General features: G+C 37.1%; 1 protein-coding gene and 3 long non-coding RNA genes across 4 annotated transcripts; 2 read left to right on the top strand and 2 right to left on the bottom strand.

Moving 5' to 3' along the window:
* The first annotated feature begins 6,951 nt into the window (after nucleotides 1-6,951).
* Nucleotides 6,952-9,081, top strand: LOC112011686 (uncharacterized). Its single transcript, XR_010628163.1, has 4 exons — nucleotides 6,952-7,043; nucleotides 7,241-7,351; nucleotides 8,413-8,493; nucleotides 8,832-9,081. It is a non-coding gene; the product is annotated as an uncharacterized LOC112011686 (long non-coding RNA).
* Nucleotides 9,082-11,045: 1,964 nt separating this feature from the next.
* On the bottom strand, nucleotides 11,046-11,913 carry LOC112027795 (dehydration-responsive element-binding protein 1B). The gene has a single exon (XM_024060445.2). It carries the CDS (start codon nucleotides 11,826-11,828, stop codon nucleotides 11,220-11,222), a length of 609 nt encoding a protein of 202 aa, XP_023916213.2. The 5' UTR covers nucleotides 11,829-11,913; the 3' UTR covers nucleotides 11,046-11,219.
* Nucleotides 11,914-14,587: 2,674 nt separating this feature from the next.
* LOC136066653 (uncharacterized) lies at nucleotides 14,588-16,179 on the top strand. Its single transcript, XR_010628162.1, has 2 exons — nucleotides 14,588-14,922; nucleotides 15,184-16,179. It is a non-coding gene; the product is annotated as an uncharacterized LOC136066653 (long non-coding RNA).
* A 2,374-nt stretch (nucleotides 16,180-18,553) lies between these two features.
* Nucleotides 18,554-19,996, bottom strand: LOC136066652 (uncharacterized). The gene is made up of 2 exons (XR_010628161.1): nucleotides 19,653-19,996; nucleotides 18,554-18,908 (listed from the first exon to the last, which is right to left on the bottom strand). It is a non-coding gene; the product is annotated as an uncharacterized LOC136066652 (long non-coding RNA).
* Between the last annotated feature and the right edge of the window lie 30 nt (nucleotides 19,997-20,026).

The following is a 20,026-nucleotide window of genomic DNA, read 5'->3' as shown; positions in this document are numbered from 1 at the left end:
CTGATGACAAGCCCACCATGAAGAAGAGGGTTTCTGATTCTGAGGAAGAGGAAAGTGCTGAGCATAAGGCCAAATTCATGGGTACATGTCTCTTTATCTTGTTAAGTTCCCTCCTCCCTCCTTTTTTTTTTTTTTGGTTATCTCTTCTTTGTACATATATATTTGTGTCACCCCTTTGCTGCGGTCTCCCTTTACTTTGCATGTCCATTCCTCTTATTGTAGAGAACTTTGAGGAGCCAGGATTCACAGAGATGCCTATAGCCACTTCTCCTGTCGCACTTGTAGCACCCGTTTCTGTCATATCTTCAGTATCAGTTCTTGCCATCCCTACAGCCCCTACTCTTACAAGTCCTGGTGTGTTTCTTTCTCTCATCTTTTTCTTCACTTCTTCATTCTGAGTTCATTCCTTTTAGTTCATTGTTTCTCACACCATGCTTCATGCTTTCTTAACAGGTCCACTCCCTACTACCCCTTCTTAGTTTGAGGTGGGCAGCAGTTCTACCACAATTCCAGACCCTGTAAGTAAGGCTATAGCCTTCTTTGCTCATTTTGATTAGCTTGAGGTTAATGACCTCGATCCTACAAACTTCTGGGGTTCTGAGCCCCCTTATGTAGACTTCCATGGCTTTAGAGTTCCTGAGGATTGTGCTTCTCATTTGGAGGCGGTATACAGTAGTCGTGATGACTTTATGCAAGGGTTCCACCTTGGCCGTTCTGCCAGAAAGTATTTTTAAAAGATACTGGGGAGAATGATGAATGACATTGAGCATAACTTTGTTGACACTGTTTCTTCCGAGAGGATCTTGCGGTGGAGGGTTGCAATTCAGAAGCTTGTTAGCGTGGGCTTTGTTGTGGAGTTTATTTTGGACCATCTTTGTGAGATTGCTTGAGCCTTTTTTATGATGAGGGTCCAACCTACTATTGATGCCATTGATACACGCATTGAGGCTTTGAGGAAGGAAGAGGCAGACTTGGAGGGTCATCGTGAGCGCCTTCTTTCCAACATTAGTGGATCCAACCATTTTGGAGACCAGCTTCTTATTTTCGGGCTTTCGTTGATGATGATGTGGTTCCCTTTTTCTTTTTCCTTCTTTTACTACCCCATCTAATACACTTTATTTTTCTATAGCACTTATTTGGCAAGTTTGATATGACTACCACAGTTTGGTTTGTAACTATAAGATGCTACATTTTGTTATTGCTTTTGTTATTGCTATGACATAGAATGCTCTTATAATACTTCGTAACTTTTCATTGCATACTTCATGAAAGTACGTTACAATCTTGTTTTGTGACATAGTCACTTAAAGGAAAAAAAAAAAACATAAAACTCATTAAACAAAAGGGATAACTTCATAACCGCTTTTTTTTTTTTTTCTTAAGCATAATAACGCTTTAGCCACTTCCCATTGATGGGATCCATCAGGTCCTTGCCATCCATCTGGGCCAGACGGTAATACCCACTTGAATGCACCTCTCTTATCACAAGAGGTCCCTTCTATTTTGGCATAAACTTAGATGGTCCTACCATGCCTTGCCTGACAAAGTCTGCTACCTTTAACATGAGTTTCCCTTCCGCAAACACTCTATCTTTAGTCATTCTGCTATAGGCTTTAGTCATCATTTGCCTATATTTGTGGCTGCACTCTTGAGCCTCTTCCCTTCTTTCATCAAGCCCTTCTAAATCTTCATACCTTTTTAATGCAAAGACCTCATTTTCTTTTTCCTTCTTCTGCATTTGCATGACTCTTAAGGACGAAGTCATTACTTTTGATGGGCTTATTACCTCTGTCCCGTAGACTTAGGAAAAAGGTGAAAACCTTGTGGTCGACTTTGGCAAATTTCTATAGGCCTAAAGAGCGTCTGGCAAATGCATTACCCATCCTCTTGTATACTCTCGGCTCATTTTGCTGATGATCTTTACGAGGGCTCACCACTGTTTGCCCGTTTCCTTGAGGGTAATAAAGTGATGAATGATAGTACTTGACTTGATAGAATTCCAGCATCTTCCTTACTTCACTAGTGACAAAGGGTGTGCCATTATTACTAATAATCCTATAGGGTACCCCAAACCTCACAATTAAGTTTTCTTTGATGAAGTTTGGTACTGCTCCTCTTGTGGCTTTACGAAGTTGCACTGCCTTTGCCCATTTGGTGAAGTATTCTATAGCTACCAAGATCCATATATACCCACATGATAGGGGATTAACTGGTCCCACCAAATCAAGCCTCCAAGTGTGGAAGGGCCATGGGGTGACTATGCTGTGTAAGTTCTACAAATGAGTATGAATCAAGTTGGCCTGTACTTGGCAGCTGTGGCATTATTTCATGAATTCTGTTGTGTCTTTCTTCATCGTGGGCCAGTAGTAAGCCATTTGTAGTAGGCATCTGTGCAACTTCTTCTTCCCCTAGTGTTCCACACACTTTCCTGAATGCACTTCTTTTATCATCCCTTCCACTTCCTTAAGACCCAGACATCTTAAGGGATCCCCATCATACCCTTTTTTAAAACGGACACTATGTTATGCAAAAAGTAACGTGTTGCCAACCTCTTAAGCTTGTATCTTTCACTGTGCTTTTATGGCAAGATACCTTCTGTTAGGTACTGCATGAATGGACTTCTCCAATCTTCACTAACAAACACAGTGTAACTTGCCTCTCTGTCTATTGCAAGTTGGGAGATCTCGCATTGGGTTTGGACTTGATTTGTGTCTTTACCTATACTTGGCCAATAGAAGCCTACCCTTTGGAGTCTGTGGTAAAGGTTGACCTCTTCGTAGGATCTGCAAGTCTTGTCATGCACTTCCTTTAACTTTCTCTAGGCCTCCTCCTGCCCTACGCATCTAGACAAGACCCCACCTGGCATCTTGCAGTACAATTCTCTTTTTACCATGGTGTAGTCTTTTAGCACCTTTAGTTCTGCAGCGTCTTCTTCCTTCATCAAGGTTTCCCTTAGGGGAATCTACCAATCACCTTCACACTATTCCTCTTGGAACTTTTCCTTCAACATTTCAATAATAGACTTTTTCCTCTTACTGACTTCTATCCTGGTGCTATCCCCATTGAAAATTATTTGTGAGCTTGATCCGGTCAACACATCCGCAAACTAGTTTTTGTTCCTTGGAGTACGCTTTATTTCAAAGGTTGAAAACTTTTCCTCTATCTTCTGGGCCATTGCTCTGTACAGGGCTAAGCTGGGTTCCTTTAAGGAGAAGCTCTCTTTGGTCTAGTGGACCACTAGGTTCGAATCACCCATTACACTTAAATGCTTGATTCTCGTTTCGAGGGTCCTGGCTAGCCCGGTTAGATAGGCTTCATATTCTACTGAGTTGTTTGAACAGGGGATTTCTAATTTGAATGATAATGCCACAGCCTTGTCTTTTTCATGATACAAAACTACTCCCACTCCTCTTGATTGGGTGGTAGAAGACCTATCAAATTTCATTACCCATTACTCTCTGACTTCTTCTTCCATGGCTACTTCTCTTGGGACTTCATCATCCAATGGGAATTCTTATTCTCTTGGAAACTGTGCCAACAAATCTACTATAGCCTAGCTCTTTACTGCCTTGGGCGTTCCCACTTTCAAGTCATATTGTAACAATTGTAATAACCACTGGGATATTCTACTAGAGAGAATTGGGTTGCCGCAACAAGGCTTTGATTGTGTGAGACTTAGTCATCAACCACACCTCATAAGCCAAGAAATAATGGCATAACCTTTGTGAGGCATACACAATAGCCAAGCATGCCCTTTCTGCCATTGGGTAATGAGTTTTTGTATCTTTTAGAGCATGGCTGATGTAGTAAACTGGTTGCTCAATGCTATCTCTATCTTTTTAAGTGATTAATGCACCTATGGTATACTAATTGTTGGCTAGGTAGAGCAACAATGGCCTCTTGTGGATTGGGGCTTGCACAATAGGGAGGTTCATCATAATTTGCTGCAGTCTTTTGAAGTTTGTCTGCTGTACTTCTCCCCACTCAAAACTTTGTCCCTTCTTGAGTAATTTTCCAAAAGCAGAAGCAATTGATGCCAATCCAGGGATGACTCTTTGGATAAATGAGGCCTTCGCCAAGAAACTCTTCAACTCTTTTACTGTGGCTAAAGGTTTCATGGTTGCTATTGCCGTAACTTTGGCCAGGTCCACATCTATTCCTCTACTGTGAATTAGGAAACCTAAGAATTTCCCCGAGGACACTCCAAACGCGCACTTGAGAGGGTTCATCCTTAGATTGAAAGTTCTACACCTCTCAAATACCTTCTTCAACACTTGGATGTGCTCTTCTCACTTCTTTGATTTTACCACAATGTCATCCACATAGTCCTCTAGTTCCTGATGCATCATGTCGTGAAATATAGCCGTCATTGTCCGTTGAAAAGTTGTACCTGCATTTTTCAACCCAAACGACATCACTGTGTAGTAAAAGTTGCCTATAGGTGTTCTGAAGGCAGTTTTCTCCACATCCTTTGGCGCCATCCTGATCTGATTGTACCCACTAAATCCATCCATGAATGAAAACATGGATCTTCCTGCCGCAAAATCTATTAGTAAATCCATGTTTGGCAGTAGGAATTCGTCTTTTAGACAGACCCTGTTAAGATTTCTGAAATCTACGCAACACCTTATCTGCCTGTTCTTGTTCCTTTCTGGCATTATGTTGGACAACTAGCACGGGTGTTGAATGGGCTTAATAAATCCTGCAGCTAGCAATTTCTGTACATCCTTGACTATTTGTCTTTCTATCTCGGTGTGGATTATCCTAATAGGCTGGGCCATTGGCTTGGCCTCGAGATCCACATTTAGTATATGCACTACTAATCCCGGATCCAACCCTGGCCATTGGCTTAGTTCTTGTGAGTTGGACCTTAGGTTAACTTTTTCAAACTCTTCTTCTACCATAACCTATGCATCCTTTTTTGCCACGGCTTCCTCATCTTTCTCTTCATTACTTCCTTCCTCTAAACTTTCTTGAGCCAAGCAACACACCAGACTCTTATGCTACCACTCTTGTCTAGGGCCCGCTTGTATTTCACTCGTGGGCCCTGCGCACTTTCATAATTTGTATACAATCCTTCTATCAAGGCATCGGACTTTGACACATTGTGTTGTGTCATCTGACTCTACGGCGGGTGCTTCCTTCCTTTTCTTCTTACATGATAGCAACTCCCTTAGATCAGGTTCTGGATCATTTTGGATGTCTTCCCATTTAGGTACGAAGGTGCCTTGTGGCTTTAATAATAAGCTTTCCCCAGATGGTGCCCATTGGTCATAGAACATAGTTTCTACTAAATGAGCTTTTGCCTACTCAATGGCTAGGGATTCACTACTATGCATATCATTTTGCCATTCATCCTTCTCTTCACGCACTGGTGATAGGTGGATGGGACTAATCAGTGTTTGTGCAACCATGGCCTCCCCAAAAGCACATGATATGAAATCTCAGTTTTTACCACATGGAACAGAGCTAAGGAGGTTATGGGGCCCACCTTTAACCACAGTTGGATGTAGCCTGCGGTGTATTCGCCCCTTCCTTCGAACCTTATCACTTCCATTGGGCACCCCTAAATCTTTCTTTCTGAAATTCCTACTGCTTGTTGAGTGTTCAATGGAATGAGATTTACAAAAGCACTTGTATCCACCAAGGCTCCCTTTATGCAGATTTGCTTTATGGATGCTACTAAGTAAAAGGGCCTCATGTGCTCTGGGTACCCCACTTCTATATCCTCATTACTAAAAGTGATTTCACTCAACTCTTGTAAGAGGGCTCTATCATCTACGACTTCTGCTGATAAACATTCTATTCCTGTCCTGAAGGCAATGCTCACCAGGGCCTCTATGGCTATCTTTTGCTTTTTCGCTGTAAGCCCCAATTGGTCAAACAAATTTTTGAATTTGGAACTCTTTTATAAGGTGGTAATTGCTAGGTAGGCAAGACTAGATTATCCTCTTCTTCCTCCCCTAGATTTGCACAAATTACTACCGCTGCTACACCATTCACTTTGTGGTTTGGGAGTTGGTTTCTTTGAACTTCCTGCTGAGATAGTTCTAGAGTCTCTTCTTTGATCCTGTGGTGTACCAGTCTACGGAGTGCCCAACATTTTATGGTAGGATGTTGCAAGTAGTTGTGCAAATGGCAGAAGCGTGGGTCCTTCCGCTCTTCTTCTGTGGGCTCTCTAGAAACTTGATTAAACTTAAAGACTTTGTCTGCTATCCACTTATCTAGGAGCACATCTAACTCCTTTGAGGTACACGATATTGGTGGGGGAGTATCGTATTCCCTTCCATCAGTTTTCCTTATTCGTTCACTAGTGGATACTGCTATAACCTGTGGAACATTTCTTTTGTCGGAACTTGGCTTCATCGACTGGACAGTCTTCTTGGCTTTCTGCAACAACTGCGCAAACTAGGAGATTTCTAAGTTTTCCAAGACTGCCCTGTACTCCCTGATCATATTTGTCATACACATTTCCACCAATGTTCTTTCTTCACAATGATCATAGCAATCTAGTGCTATGTCTCTGAACCTTTTAATATATTCCATTAAATCCTCATCATTTCTTTGCTTGGTTGCTTGCAGGGTTGCAAGCGTTACTGTTTCTTCTCCATAGAAGTATTTAGTGCACCACCATGTCATCCCAGATTGGGATGGATCCTAGCTTTAGGCTGATGTACCAAGTGTTTGACCAGTCACATAGTGATTTGGAAAACTCTCGAAGACATAAGTCCTCGTCTGCTGTATAAGGGCCAAGAGTATCAATAAACATGCTCACGTGTTCAATGTAGGACTGAGTAAGGACCCAGCCCACCCGAAAACCCGGCCCGACCCGACCCGGCCCAATAGGTTTTGGTCGGGTCTGAGAATATTCGGGTCGGGTTTCGGGTCAAAATTTTGGGTTAATTTCGGGTTCGGGTCGGTGTCGGGTCGGCATTGGGTCATTTAAATACACTACTTCAACCCGATTGTGTTTTTTGGAAAAAATCCCTACTCTGTCCTAGTTCTCTCTCCGCCTCCCTCAGCTTTCCACCTCTATTCTCTGTGTAAGTCTTCAAGTTTGTGGCTTTGTGGCTAAAGCCTTCAAGTTTCAAAATTTTGTTTTTTTTATTTGCTTTCTGGGTTTACTCTCTCTTCACTCATTTTTTTTTCTTCATATATTCTATCCATTTTATCGTGTTTGTTGTGTTGTGCTGTGGCCCCTGTGGGTCTGAATTTGATTTAAAATTGTTGATTTACAAAGGGTGGAGGATCTGAGACAGAGGTGACTTGGGAGGACCCGCAGAACATTAACAAGTTTGGAAGATTAAACAACCGCTTTCACGAGCTTGAGGTTGAAATCAAAGTTGCCAAGGTATTGTTATGATATGGGTTTTGCTCCATTTTCTTATTTATTTATGATTTTAGCATACGAGGTTGTTAAAATAGGTTTGGATTAAACTTGATGTGCTTTCATTTTGTGTTTTTTTTTAAAATGGTTTGGATTGTCTTTATTTTTACTATTTTGGGAATACAACATTGTCACTTTCTATTTGGAAATGTTAGTCACCGACTTTGTTGCATAATTTGAGGTGGGTTTCGAGAAATATTTAAAACCCAACTCTAAATTTTGGTTTAATCTTGATGGGTACTGGTTTTACTTTTTATTGTGATCTGGGATTTTAGTTATTGAGATTTTTGTGTCATTTTAGCTGGGTTTTGGATTGATTGTGTTTGAAACTTAAAATTTTGTTATTTTAAAATTGTTGCTTTGATTTGATATCAGACTGAAAGTTAAGAGGATTTGAGATCAGATTGTGATTGATGGCTTTGTGGAAAATTGAGATTTTTGTGTCATTTTAGCTGGGTTTTGGATTGATTGTGTTTGAAACTTAAAATTTTGTTATTTTAAAATTGTTGCTTTGATTTGATATCAGACTGAAAGTTAAGAGGATTTGAGATCAGATTGTGATTGATGGCTTTGTGGAAATCACCCTGCTTTTTATAGCAGAAACTGGAATATGGTGAAAACTTGAATATTGTATTTGTGGTTTGGTGTTGGCATTCTGTTTTTCCTTTTCTAGAGAAAGTTTGGGGGAAGGAAAGCAATTGTAGTGATTACTTGTGTGCTTAGTCTTGAAAATCCTAAATGTATTTTATATTTGTTTTTGTAAATTGGCCTGATTTCCTAATCATTTACTTTAGTTACCTCTTCCTGTACAAAGAATGAACATGGGGCTGGTTTGTCCTTTTGCTCAATATGAAAGTTCATATTCATTTGATAAAGATATAGAATGTTGAATGATAAAGATATAGTATGCCATATCTTCTTTCACTAAGGTTTTTTTCCCTTTCAGTTTCAATTGTGCAGGATCACTTTTATTAAGTTTTCCAAAAAAAAAAAGAAATCCTAATAATGTGAATGTTCTGTTGCAGTGGACTTTCCATCCGTTTATTTTGAAGAGCAAAAGGATCTATACAGTTTTAGTTTGGTGCAGGGTTCTAGCATTTTTAGTTGTAAGTGGCAGTTATATTAATTTATTCTTTTGTGTTGTCTATATTTTGATGGTAATGTAGGATCATTGCGTTATATGAGGAATGGTCAAATTAGATTTTTAGCATTGATAACATAATCTTGTTATTCATAGTTGCATGACAATTGATCGTAATTTTGAATAGTCATTTAGTTAAATCTAAAGCAAAAGGATCGTAATATTGGAACTTAAAGCTCTCATCCTTGAAGCTTTGTAAAAATTAGTCATCTAAAAAAAAGTCAGAAATGTAATTTCTTCTATTAAATTTGACTTCTATTAAATGACTTGTTTATTATTGATTTTTCCCCCTTGGTGCTGTAGGTGGAAAATATTGGAGCAACTTTCACTTGGAGTTTGGAAATGGAAGCTCTTTTGTAATTACTTTAGTTGTACATAGAGTTTTTCAATGCTTATTGGGAAAGAAAAAACTTTAGCCCAAGTGGCGTGATGTAATGATCTATAGGGGTCTTCTTTTGCTATTAGAAAGACTCCAGCCACTTCACTTTCATGTTATTCCCCCAGTTATCACTAGGATGAAAATGGTAGTGGCTTTAGAAGGCTCCAAAAACTACTTGTTTTCTACGTGGCTTCTAAGGCACAATGAGTGTAACTAATCTGATAATTGGGAAACATTCACTCATTCATACTCGGCGAAAAGGTTGGAAAATATTAAAGAACAAAGAAGAAGAAGAAAGCAAACCAGGACCCGACCCGAGACCCGGAAAATCGACCCAATTACCGACCCGATTTTTCGGGTCGGTTTTCAGACAGTGAGACCCGATTTCTGTCGGGTCGGGTTTTGGGTCACAGTAAACCCAACCCGACCCGACCCAGTATCAGTCCTAGTTTTATGGTTGCAATGGACGAGTTGTGGTCACCATCAGCTACATTAAAATAATTGTGAAATAAGTGTAAAATTGATTATGATCTTAAAAAACTGGTAGGTTAAAAGTTGGTGAAAAGTATTTTGAAAATTATATGTTTCTAGATTAATTGCTCTCATTCGTGTATATCATTTGAATCAATAATCTAGGTAGGTTAAGAGTAATGTTACATGCGTAACTTTTTCACAAGTTTCGCATCGCTGGTTATTATTTGAGACCATTATTAACTTTACTTTTTTATTCACTAGTAATAATTTATTACTTAAGATTGGTTATGAAATTATTTAAAAAATATTATCATCATAACATTGCTGTTTTCTTAATTACTGAGTTGATACGTTGTAATTAGTGTCGAACTAACATGATATTAGTGGTAAGGCCATATAAAACTATAAAAGTAATTTTGCTCTACTCAACTTGACAGTTGAACGAATTGTAAAATAAGTTGTAAGAACACTAGCAACAGATGTGTTAAATGCTAAATTTTTAGCATTTAGCACACAAATCACTAAAAAAAAAAAACAAATTGAATGTATCAAATGCTTAAAAAAATTGTAGCATATGGTAGAAGGCTGGAACTAGAATGCTAAAATTAAAACTTATTTTTTATTAGATTTCTCACTCTCCTTTTTTACTTCTTTTGTCAATCTCTCTCTTCTTTCTTAGCTCTTTCTTTCACCCTCTCGTCTCTCTCCACTCTCAAATCAACCTTTCACCACCGATCAACTTCTTTTATTTCACTCTAACTCCTCTCTCAGTTTTTTGTACTCTCTCCAAATTCCATTTTTATTTTTATTTTCAAATCTTTGCTTAATCTAGCCTTGAACTTGACACTGGTGCTTCTCCAGTCTCCTCCATCCTTTACTAAAAGGTGAGCATTTTTTGTTCATTATCTCGGTTGAGCTCAAATTTGAGCTTTGATTTTTTTTTTTTTACTTCCCCTTTTCCTTGATACACCTCTTCTCTCCCTATTTATTACAACAAGAATCTATACATTTTCTTCCTCTGTCTCAACGAATTGGGTGTTTTGTGGGATTCTTGTGCTTGATGACTTGCCCCTTCAGCTGAACTTGTTTGCAAGACAAAAATATTTGGTTTTATGTTTTTTATTTCTTGGACCGTTGGAGGAAAGAATTAAAAAAAAGGATGATGGAAAAATGTTTGAAATAGAATTTAGAATAGAATAGCTTTCTTTCTAATATTTATGTAAATACCCGAAATGGGTAGACTAAATTTTCCATCATAATATATTATGGAAAACGGACTCTAAATTTTTTTTTTTTTTTTTTTTTTGGTGGTACAATATGGCTTTGCCATCTCCAAATTATACTCACATCCAGCATATATAGTTTACAAACTAACGCTGCATCCTTCAATTCAACGCTACTCATACTTGTGCATGGCATTTGCCCCAAATATGATTTCCATAGTAGTACCTTTTCCCCCTCAAATAATTTCCCTACACACCGCACTTAATCAAAAACAATAAGCACGGAAAATAAAAATTCTCTTCCTAATAAGCAACCATTCTATAATCAATTTAAATTCCATAAGGATGGCTTGTAAATCATTGGTTTACATTCACCAATAAGAGAATGTCATGTCATCGTTTACAAAAAAATGAATATAATTTTCACATTATAACAACCCATTTAATATCCTATTTGATTTGTGAAATATGATATAATAGATTGTTATTGTTTGCAGTAACATGTATTGAGTTTTAAGTAAAAAAAAAAAATAATGTGGTAAGATATGATTTACATCACGTCCTTATCAAATTTAGACTCTTCTATAATCTATATGCTAAAGTAAACTCAAACAATCAAATTGAGTAACTCCATAATGACATGTCAATATCAGTTTCCATGTCATCTCCACCATAATAATGAGGTGGAGGCAACAACATCCCTTCTGCCATATTTGCCAACAACCTTGGCATGCCAAAAACCGCCTCCTCATCGATAAAAAACACACCTTTCACCTCCTTCTCCGTCGCTTCTGCTGTAGTTAAGACCGACACCGCATTTTTCCCCATTAGCCTCAATTCATCCCCGAATACCTTGTCTGGCTCTGTCGGCCTAAACATCTCGGCCACCTTGACTGCAGCCCGCTGAATATCCTTTGCCTCTGCTGATGCTGGCATCGGCAACCTCCACGTTGAATCGGCAAAATTAAGACATGCAGAGCGGCCGCGAAGGGCCGTGGCTGCCACGTCATGTGCACGTGCTGCCATTTCAGCAGTGGGGAAAGTCCCAAGCCAAATCCTTGACTTCTTATTGGGCTCACGCACTTCACAAACCCATTTCCTTGAGTTTTTCCTCCTCACCCCACGGTATACTGGGTGTCTTGTCTCCTTGAACTTTTTTCTTCCAGCTCGTTTCTTAGGATTCTTGGAAGCCAACATAACCTTTTCGTTCGACAACTTTATCATGCGAGCACTGTCACTCTCTGACTCAGATGACCAAATATCATACCCCACTAGATATTGTGGGTACAAGAAATGCTTAAAAATATCTGTGAGAGTGCTTTTTTTTTTAGCACTATGGCCCGAGGATCCTGGGCCGTGTGAGGGGTACTTGGTGGACTGGGATCAATTCCCCGCAGCTAACAGGCTGATTTAGGAATAGATTTGTGCACAGAAACAAGCTTCCTACAATTACAAACAAACTAAAAAAGAGTATTTGTATTGAACAACATTTAGCAGTAAAGGAAATGCATAATAAGTGAAATAAAATGCGAAGAACATGTTAGGGATCCTCCGACTGATGAGGTATGTTTTATTAGTTTTTTTGTTCTTTTTTAAAACTGTGATTACAAAGCTCACTACAACATGGTGCAAGGTTCAAGTGAGTTCAAAAATTACAGACTTTGATAGCCATTCAAGCTTCAAAGACTTGCAAAGTTTGAATCCGTTGAATCCGAGCGTGTAATGTAGTGGCTGTTTCGGGGATCCCGGGAAAACAAGTTCCTCTGTTTTCCCTTTTGTTTTACAGAGTATTTCTTATATCTTTCGGGACTTTTAGAAAAATAACCCTCAGTGTCTTAATGAATGGTCTATGCTTCTCCAAAAAATTGAATTCTATCTCTTCCTTTCCCCCTTTTTATAGCACAGTGGCGGGCTCCTGGGGGTACTACCAATTTTCCTTTTTGCCCTTTGAAGTTGGTTCAGCGCCTGGTTGTCCCAGGGACATGTCGTTTCCTTTTTTCTTATAGCTCTTCTCTTTTTGCTGCGACAGGATGAAAGTTTCCCAGCAAGCTTCCCATTTCCGGATTTCCCCTTGGTTGACCTGAGGTGTTTGGCTTTTCTTGCTCCAGCTTTCCCAGCTTTCCCAGTTGTACTTTCTTTGTCTTTTTTCTTCAAATGGTTGGGACCAAATCTCCTGCATTTTTATCTTTTTTTGTCTTTCTTCGAATGAGAGTCTCCCAGCGTGCCTTTTGTCTTTTTTTTTCTCATCAAGTCTGCTTCAACTTCTCCTCATGCGTCCGGGGATCCTCTGGCTCTGGTATTGCTTCTGGGCGTCCCGACCCAAGTCTCCCTTCTGGGCTTGGTTGCTGTTTGCTTTATCTGTTTTTCTTGGGCCCTTTTCTTTGTGGACCTCTGAATCAAGTCTTCTGGGCTCCCTTCTTTTTCTTTCTTTTCCCCTTCCCTTCTTTTATTGTGAGAGCCCATCCTTTCTCTTTTTTTGTGAAATGGGCCCAAGGTCTTTTTTCACCTCTTTTCTTTTTGGGCCTATTTTGTGGCTATTTAATTATTTTGTACCTCAACAATATCCATGTCTAAAATAAAGCTAAATCGCAAAATGGCCTAATTTATATCAATGAAATACACTAAAAAATACAGTAGTAAGTGGTGTTTGTGTTTGTTGAAGGAGTAAGAAGAGTGAGTAATAGAAGATAAGTAAGTGGTGTTTGTGTTTGTGTTTTTGTTTGTTGAAGGAATGAGGAGTGAGAGTTGGGGATATATATAGACGAAGCATAAAGGAAGGAACATGGAGCGTGACAATAAGTAGCCAGGCTGTGAAGTGTTGTTCCTCACTCACGCTTTCAACAATTTGGAAATGGGAAGATATTTGTAGGATTGGTATCAGCAGGGTATTTTATTTTGAGCCAAGTGGATTGTGGACTTTTGTATGGCTGACACGTGGAGAATTTGACTTTGTTCAGGATTTCCATGTTATTGCTACTACTACGCTAAAAGTTAAAAAATAGTATTGTGTGGTGCGTGGGTCTTTCCACTCTCTCTAGCGAAATCAAAATATTGATTGTATAGTACAGGTGTCAAATTCACTGTCACTGCTGATGATGCATGGTCAAGAAGATAATATCAATTGTTGTACCAGTACGAGGATAGTCGCCCATCTTCTTGACTACTTTGCAACTTTATTTGACTTCATATTCCTTGTCTCTTCTTTCTCTCCATTTGAATTTAGTTATTTTTTAATTAGCGTGTTAATTTCTCTTTTAAATTTGATCCAATTATTTTTAGTGGATTCTAGTTAATTTAATTGGTAAAATTTTTTATAGTTGAATAAAAAATTTGAGGTTCGTTCCTCGCCTACATCTAAAGCCGATTAGTATATTAATCTGATGATAAAGAGTTATTATAAAAAATTGACGTCATAAGTTAAAACTTCCTCTAAAAATAAAATTTATTTCTAGTCATTCTCTCTCTTTATTTATAAATTAAATATATTCTTACTTTTAGTCGAATTTCTTTATTTGGCATTAGATATATTCTTACTTTTAGTTTACTTTTAGTCGAATTTCTTTATTTGGCATCTTTTTTATTTTATATTTTCATTTATTTATATGAATTTTGTTATCGAATACTCTAAAAGCATTTGTTTAAGGAAATAATTTTAAACACTTTTTATGGAAAAAGGCATGAAACACTTCAAAACATTAAAAGTAAATTACGCGTTTAGTCCCTAACGTTTGCCCTATGTATCAAAACTGGTCCCGAACATTGTAAATGTGTCATTTTAATTTCTAACCTTTTAATATTGTGTCAAAATAATCACTGTCATTAAATGGTAGATGAAAAAAATTGACGTAATTAACAATAATTTTATAATATTTATCTTGATGCCACCTAAGCAGCCACATGGGCTAAGCTGTGCTACATGTCTTTAGTTCAAAAAATAAAATAAATATTTGAAATTAGTTTCAGACTAAAATTTGATTTTTTTTTTTCCTTTCTTTATTTTATTTTCTTTTGTTTTGCTTTCTTGGGAACCAAACAAAACTTAAAATCCCAGAATTTAAAACTCAAAAATTCAAACTGAAAAGTGGTATGGTACCGATTATATGGAATTATGGCGAAGTTTTCTGGCCTCTAGCTTCGCATGGAGATGGTTTATTGATTTTTGTGAGATCTGCAAGGACTCTCTAATCTCTATGTCATTAACATATAGATTTGATATTTAGAATTGGGTTACAAGTTTTTAACTACCTTGTTTTAGAGTTCATGAAAAGCTTTGGTGCTTTGCCATTCAAAGGTTTCTGTAACACTCATTAGATTGCAGGTCCGTCTGTTTAGTGTTTTAGTCCCTTCATGGTTCTCTCCTAGCTGTCCATAGAACTGACTTACTTAATACCACAGTGCAGCAATGGATAGAGAATATGCTAGTTTCACACAATATAAGAGAGGCTGATTCTATGGGATATATGCAGGCCATCTTCACCACTCTATGGACCATATGGACTCACTGAAACATGGTGATCCATGAAGGAAAATAGCCAAATCCCATGGAAGTAGTTCTAACTGCCCAAAATCTGTCTTGCAGGTACAAAGAAGCCTTTTTCCAGTCAATCAGTTTCAAACAGCAAGTGCAGAAGAACAGAACCAAAACTCAACACAGCTGCAGGACAATGGCAACTGATCATCAAGATTGCAGGGGTTAGGAGGAGGAAAGCAAGAAGGAGTGCGTGGGCATATGAAGCTAAGAATTTACAGGGAGTTGCATGTTTTGTGGTGTAGCTAGCAGCGCAGCAATTTCAACTTATGGGGCTGTACAGAAGGCTTTGGTGGAGGCAGCTATCAAAGCCAGAAGTCATGGGTATCATCGGATTTTGCTTTATTTAACAGTAGGAATCTAGTGCTAGTCATCAACAAGAAGAAGAACCCAGGTTGGCAAGAGAAGACTATGGTTGCTGATCTAAAAATTTTGTACCAAAATGGACTGATCTCTAATCTGTTATTAGTCCCCAAAGTTGTTCTTCACTGGGTATGGACTGCAGCTAATTTGACAACTAGAATGCCAATACACCAAAGCTGGGTTAATCCAGCTATTTTGCATGATTGCATCTATGATAAACTCTGTATTTCTCCCCTTATTTGGTATCTAACAAAAAGAATCCTATTCCTAAAGCCACTCATAACGTCAACAGTCAATCTTTTTCTTCCCCAAATAAAATATCAAACCCCACTCCCCTTTAGTGCTCTCTGTCTCTCTCTCTCAAAACGAAATAGCAAAGAGTAAAAGCATCGAATAAATTAGATGGATGCCGAGCATTTTTGGAGGACGTAATCATCAGCGCTGAGGAATGTTGCAAAGAAATTGCACTTAGACGCTGCGACGCTTCAAATCGAAGCTCGTGCTCATGCTAGTCCTTGTTCCAGTTCTCGACCTTTGTTCAGTTTTGCATGCAGGTAAATTAATTGAAGCAATTTGTGGTGGTTTGGAATAGCAAGGAATTTAGGGTTGGCTGTGTACCTTATTTGGAATTTTATTTTTGTATTCAGCCGATCAAAGGAAGAGTTTTTTTTTTCCCCTTTTTCTTGTTTGGTTACTGGGAAAATGTGGGACAAATGAAGGAAATTGAATTTTGAAATTTGGTTTTTTAACCCCATTTGGATCCTGAGAAAGCAAAGGTAAAGACAATGAGAGAAGAAAATTTCAAATTTGTCTGAAATAAACTGACTATGTGATTGCTTAGGTGGCGTAAAAAATAAATATTTTTATATCACATTATTCACATCAGCTTGTCCATCCACCACTTAACAATAATGACTATTTTGACACAATATCAAAATATTAGGGGCCAAACTAACATATTTGAAAAGCTAAGGACCATTTTGACACATATGGCAAACGCTAAGGACTAAACACATAATTTACCCAAACATTAAACAAAAGATTATCAAAGAAAAGGTTTGTTGCTGTTGTATTTAGTATCAAATAAAGGCAAAATTCTACATTGGCCAAAAAAATTTTAAAACAAAAGCAAATGTGAAAAAGAAATAAGGCAAAATTCGTTGGCTTATGTATATTGTGTATGAGTAACTCGTTAATTTTGCGTATGGCTGTTAGAGTAAACTTATTCATAAGCATCTACCAAACTAAATTTGTATTACCTCTAATCAAGGTATACCTATAACAGTAGATTCTGGATTCTAAACCTTTTGATTAGGTATTTATTAGTCCAGTACACTGCATTGTATATACATTTTGTTACAATCAGTGCATGGTTCAGTTCAATTTCTTTGTATAATTCTAGCTCAATTCGTAAGGAAAAATGAAATATGGTTGGGATATTGCCAACTTGCCTAGAATCTGGGTTCAGGATGTACAAGACCTATTCTCTCTCCATTTATTACAGAAAGAATCTATAATTTTTCTCCCTCTCTCTCAACAAAATGGGTGTTTCTCGGGCCTGTGATCTTCTTGTGATCAATGACTTACCTCTTCAGCTGAACCTGTTCACAAGACAAAAATGTTTGGTTTTAAAATTTTATTTCTTGAAACGTTGGAAGAAAGAATATATAATAAATAAATAAATAAAGGCTATAATTCAAAACTGATCTTCTAAGTTTCAACTTTTGTCATTTTAGTCCTCTAAATTTCAAATTTTGTCAATTCAATCATCTGTTACCCTTCAGTTAAGTCCTGTCGTTAACTTTCCAAGTTTTTTTTTTTTTTTTTCCTTAATTTTAATGAAATAAGATAATTACCCAAAAAAAAAACTAATTTCCTGCAAATTGAAAGTGATCAGATCCAGCATCCCCAAAAAGGCTCCAATCTTCAAAATTGCAAGATCTCAAACTTCCCAGTACAAAATATGATCTCATCCATCCCATCCACATTGTGACTCCAAGAAGCAATATAAGAAGAACAAGCATGGGACTTGCTAGAATCAAATTAATGGAATTACAGATGTTCAAACAATGCATAACATGATAACAATAACATCTTAAAACACCATCGATATGAATTACTGAATTGAAAACTATATCAGCTCTAAGAGCCCCTTAAATAGAATCATTTCCAAACCCCGTTGTTGCAGATTGAAGCAAAAATTGGAAAGACCCAAGCTAATCATGGCTTCCAATCAAGAACTTTCTTAACCCTGCTTGCATCTCCCTTAAGGTTATCAACCTCAGTAGGCCTAAAATACCTCTTGTCAATCACAACATGATCTTTCCAATTCAAACCCACGTACCCAAACGCAACCTGCAAGAACTCCTCCACAGTGTGAGAATCTTCCATGGCAATCTTTGATTTTATTTTATTTATTTATTTTTTTTGGTAGTTAACGTATTTCAGTGAAATTAAGAAATAAAAAAATAAAAACACTTTAGTTAACAGCAGGACTTTAACTGAAGGGTAACGGAGGACTAAGTTGACAAAATTTGAAACTTAGAGGACTGAAATAACAAAACTTAAACTTAAAGGACTAAAATGATAAAAATTGAAACTCTAAGAGTCAATTTTGGATTTTAGCCAAAAAAAAATGTCAAAAAAAAATTTTAAAATAGAATTTAATATAATAGCTTTCTTTCTTATATTGACTAGTCACTAAACTATGCGATACACAGAAAAATTAAATAAAAATTACATCTACTTATCAACTCATGCTAGAAAAATGGCTTTACTGTTTCAGTTTTTGAAGCACTAACTTTGAAGTTCTTCATCGTTTATAATAAGCCAAAAGGCAAAACATCATCACAAAATAACAATTACACAACAAAAATATTTAACATAAGTATGTGTTCAATTAACATTTTTCAGCATAAATAATCAAGTCGACCATTATATGTATTCCAATTGTATTTTCATACCCATGGTCCAATGATCTTTATATTGATAAAATCGATGAAAAAAAAAGTCCTTAACTATTGCATAACAACCAAAAAAATAAAATGGCAAACCAGCATCACACACTAAAAAAAGCTATCTGAATTTGAACATCAGTATGCACAAGCTATAATTGTTTTGCTAAATAAATTATCAAATCCACCATTGTACCAATACTCCAATTGGCAAAGGCACTTTCACACTTATGTCCAAAAATAAAAATTACATGAGGGCATTTGAACTAACAGTCTTGACCCAAGCATCCTCCTAGAATTTTAAGTGAGAAAGTTTTCAGCCAGTAACTTTGTGAGGGTTTGGATACAGAGGCACGGCACGTTTCCTTTCTGCGTTTTCTCCATTTTTTTTTTTCTTTTTTTCCTGCCGCAACTGTTGACTTTGGGGACAAAATTCACTGTTCACGCACTGTTCATGCACTGTTCACACAATATTTAATATTAAAAGTGGGTCCCACAATACTATTCACACATTTAAAAATTATTTTGCTACAGTGTTTTCAGCAACAATCAGTTTTTAGCAACTTTCAACAACAATAAGTGCTATCCAAACGGACCCTTTGAGTAAAAATCACATTTGCACAAAATTTAAGTAGACTAACCCACCAACTTTTGAGCAAAGTGACATTCCTACTGCAGAGACCAAGCATTATCTCACGTTTAGGAACACAAAAAAGCATGACCACAATAACACATAAGACATTTTGTCAAACATGTAGGATGCTGCAAACACACATTAAAATCAATGCCCATTACACATTACACAGACACAATCTCTAGATTGATGCTAAGAAAGGTGAACTTCTATATTTATTTTTGTTTTTTTTGGCAAGTAGGCTTATCCTAATTTCCATTGTGGTAGTTAAATTTATAAAGAACATCAAATGGGATTCAAGATGCTCAGTTTAGATTGCTATAACATATAACATTAACACTATTTTACACCCATCTCTCCAAACTGAATAATACCAAGTACTCAAAGAAGATTGAACATATAACATTAACACTATATAGAATGTCAACCAACTCTTTTAGATATAATGGCTCTTGAGCTCTCTTCTCATTAAAATTTTCATGCCAAAAAGTCGATATACAAAGCAATGAGAATGTACAAAACCTACATATTTACAATTAGTGAGAGCACAAAGTTGACTCAATTTTTACCTGCACTGGAAGATACAATTTGACACTGGAGGAGCTCTTGAATTTGAACGGGATAACCATGGTTGATTCAAATCACCAGGGAAGATTGTGACTCAGATGGGAGTGGAGATGAAGAAGAATTCCCTGGTTACAAAGTCTATGTTGGGTTAGGGTTTGATTTCATAAATTAGAAAGATAGAATAACACTGCAATGTTGTAGCAGATTAACATACAAATAAACTACCAATTTAACATGACAAATCACAACTTTGTAATTTGGAAAACAAAAAATAACAAATTATAGTTGGCTTACCCATTTAACCTAAAATTGTTTGTATCCTAAAATTATCAAACACATTCTAACTAATAGAAATATTTTTTTTTTCCTTAATTTT

The sequence above is a fragment of the Quercus suber genome, unplaced genomic scaffold (genome assembly GCF_002906115.3).
Source record: "Quercus suber isolate HL8 unplaced genomic scaffold, Cork oak 2.0 scaffold_42, whole genome shotgun sequence".
In the NCBI taxonomy this organism is placed as follows: domain Eukaryota; kingdom Viridiplantae; phylum Streptophyta; class Magnoliopsida; order Fagales; family Fagaceae; genus Quercus; species Quercus suber.
Note: the sequence above shows the minus strand (reverse complement) of the source record. Positions and strands in the feature narration are given on the sequence as shown.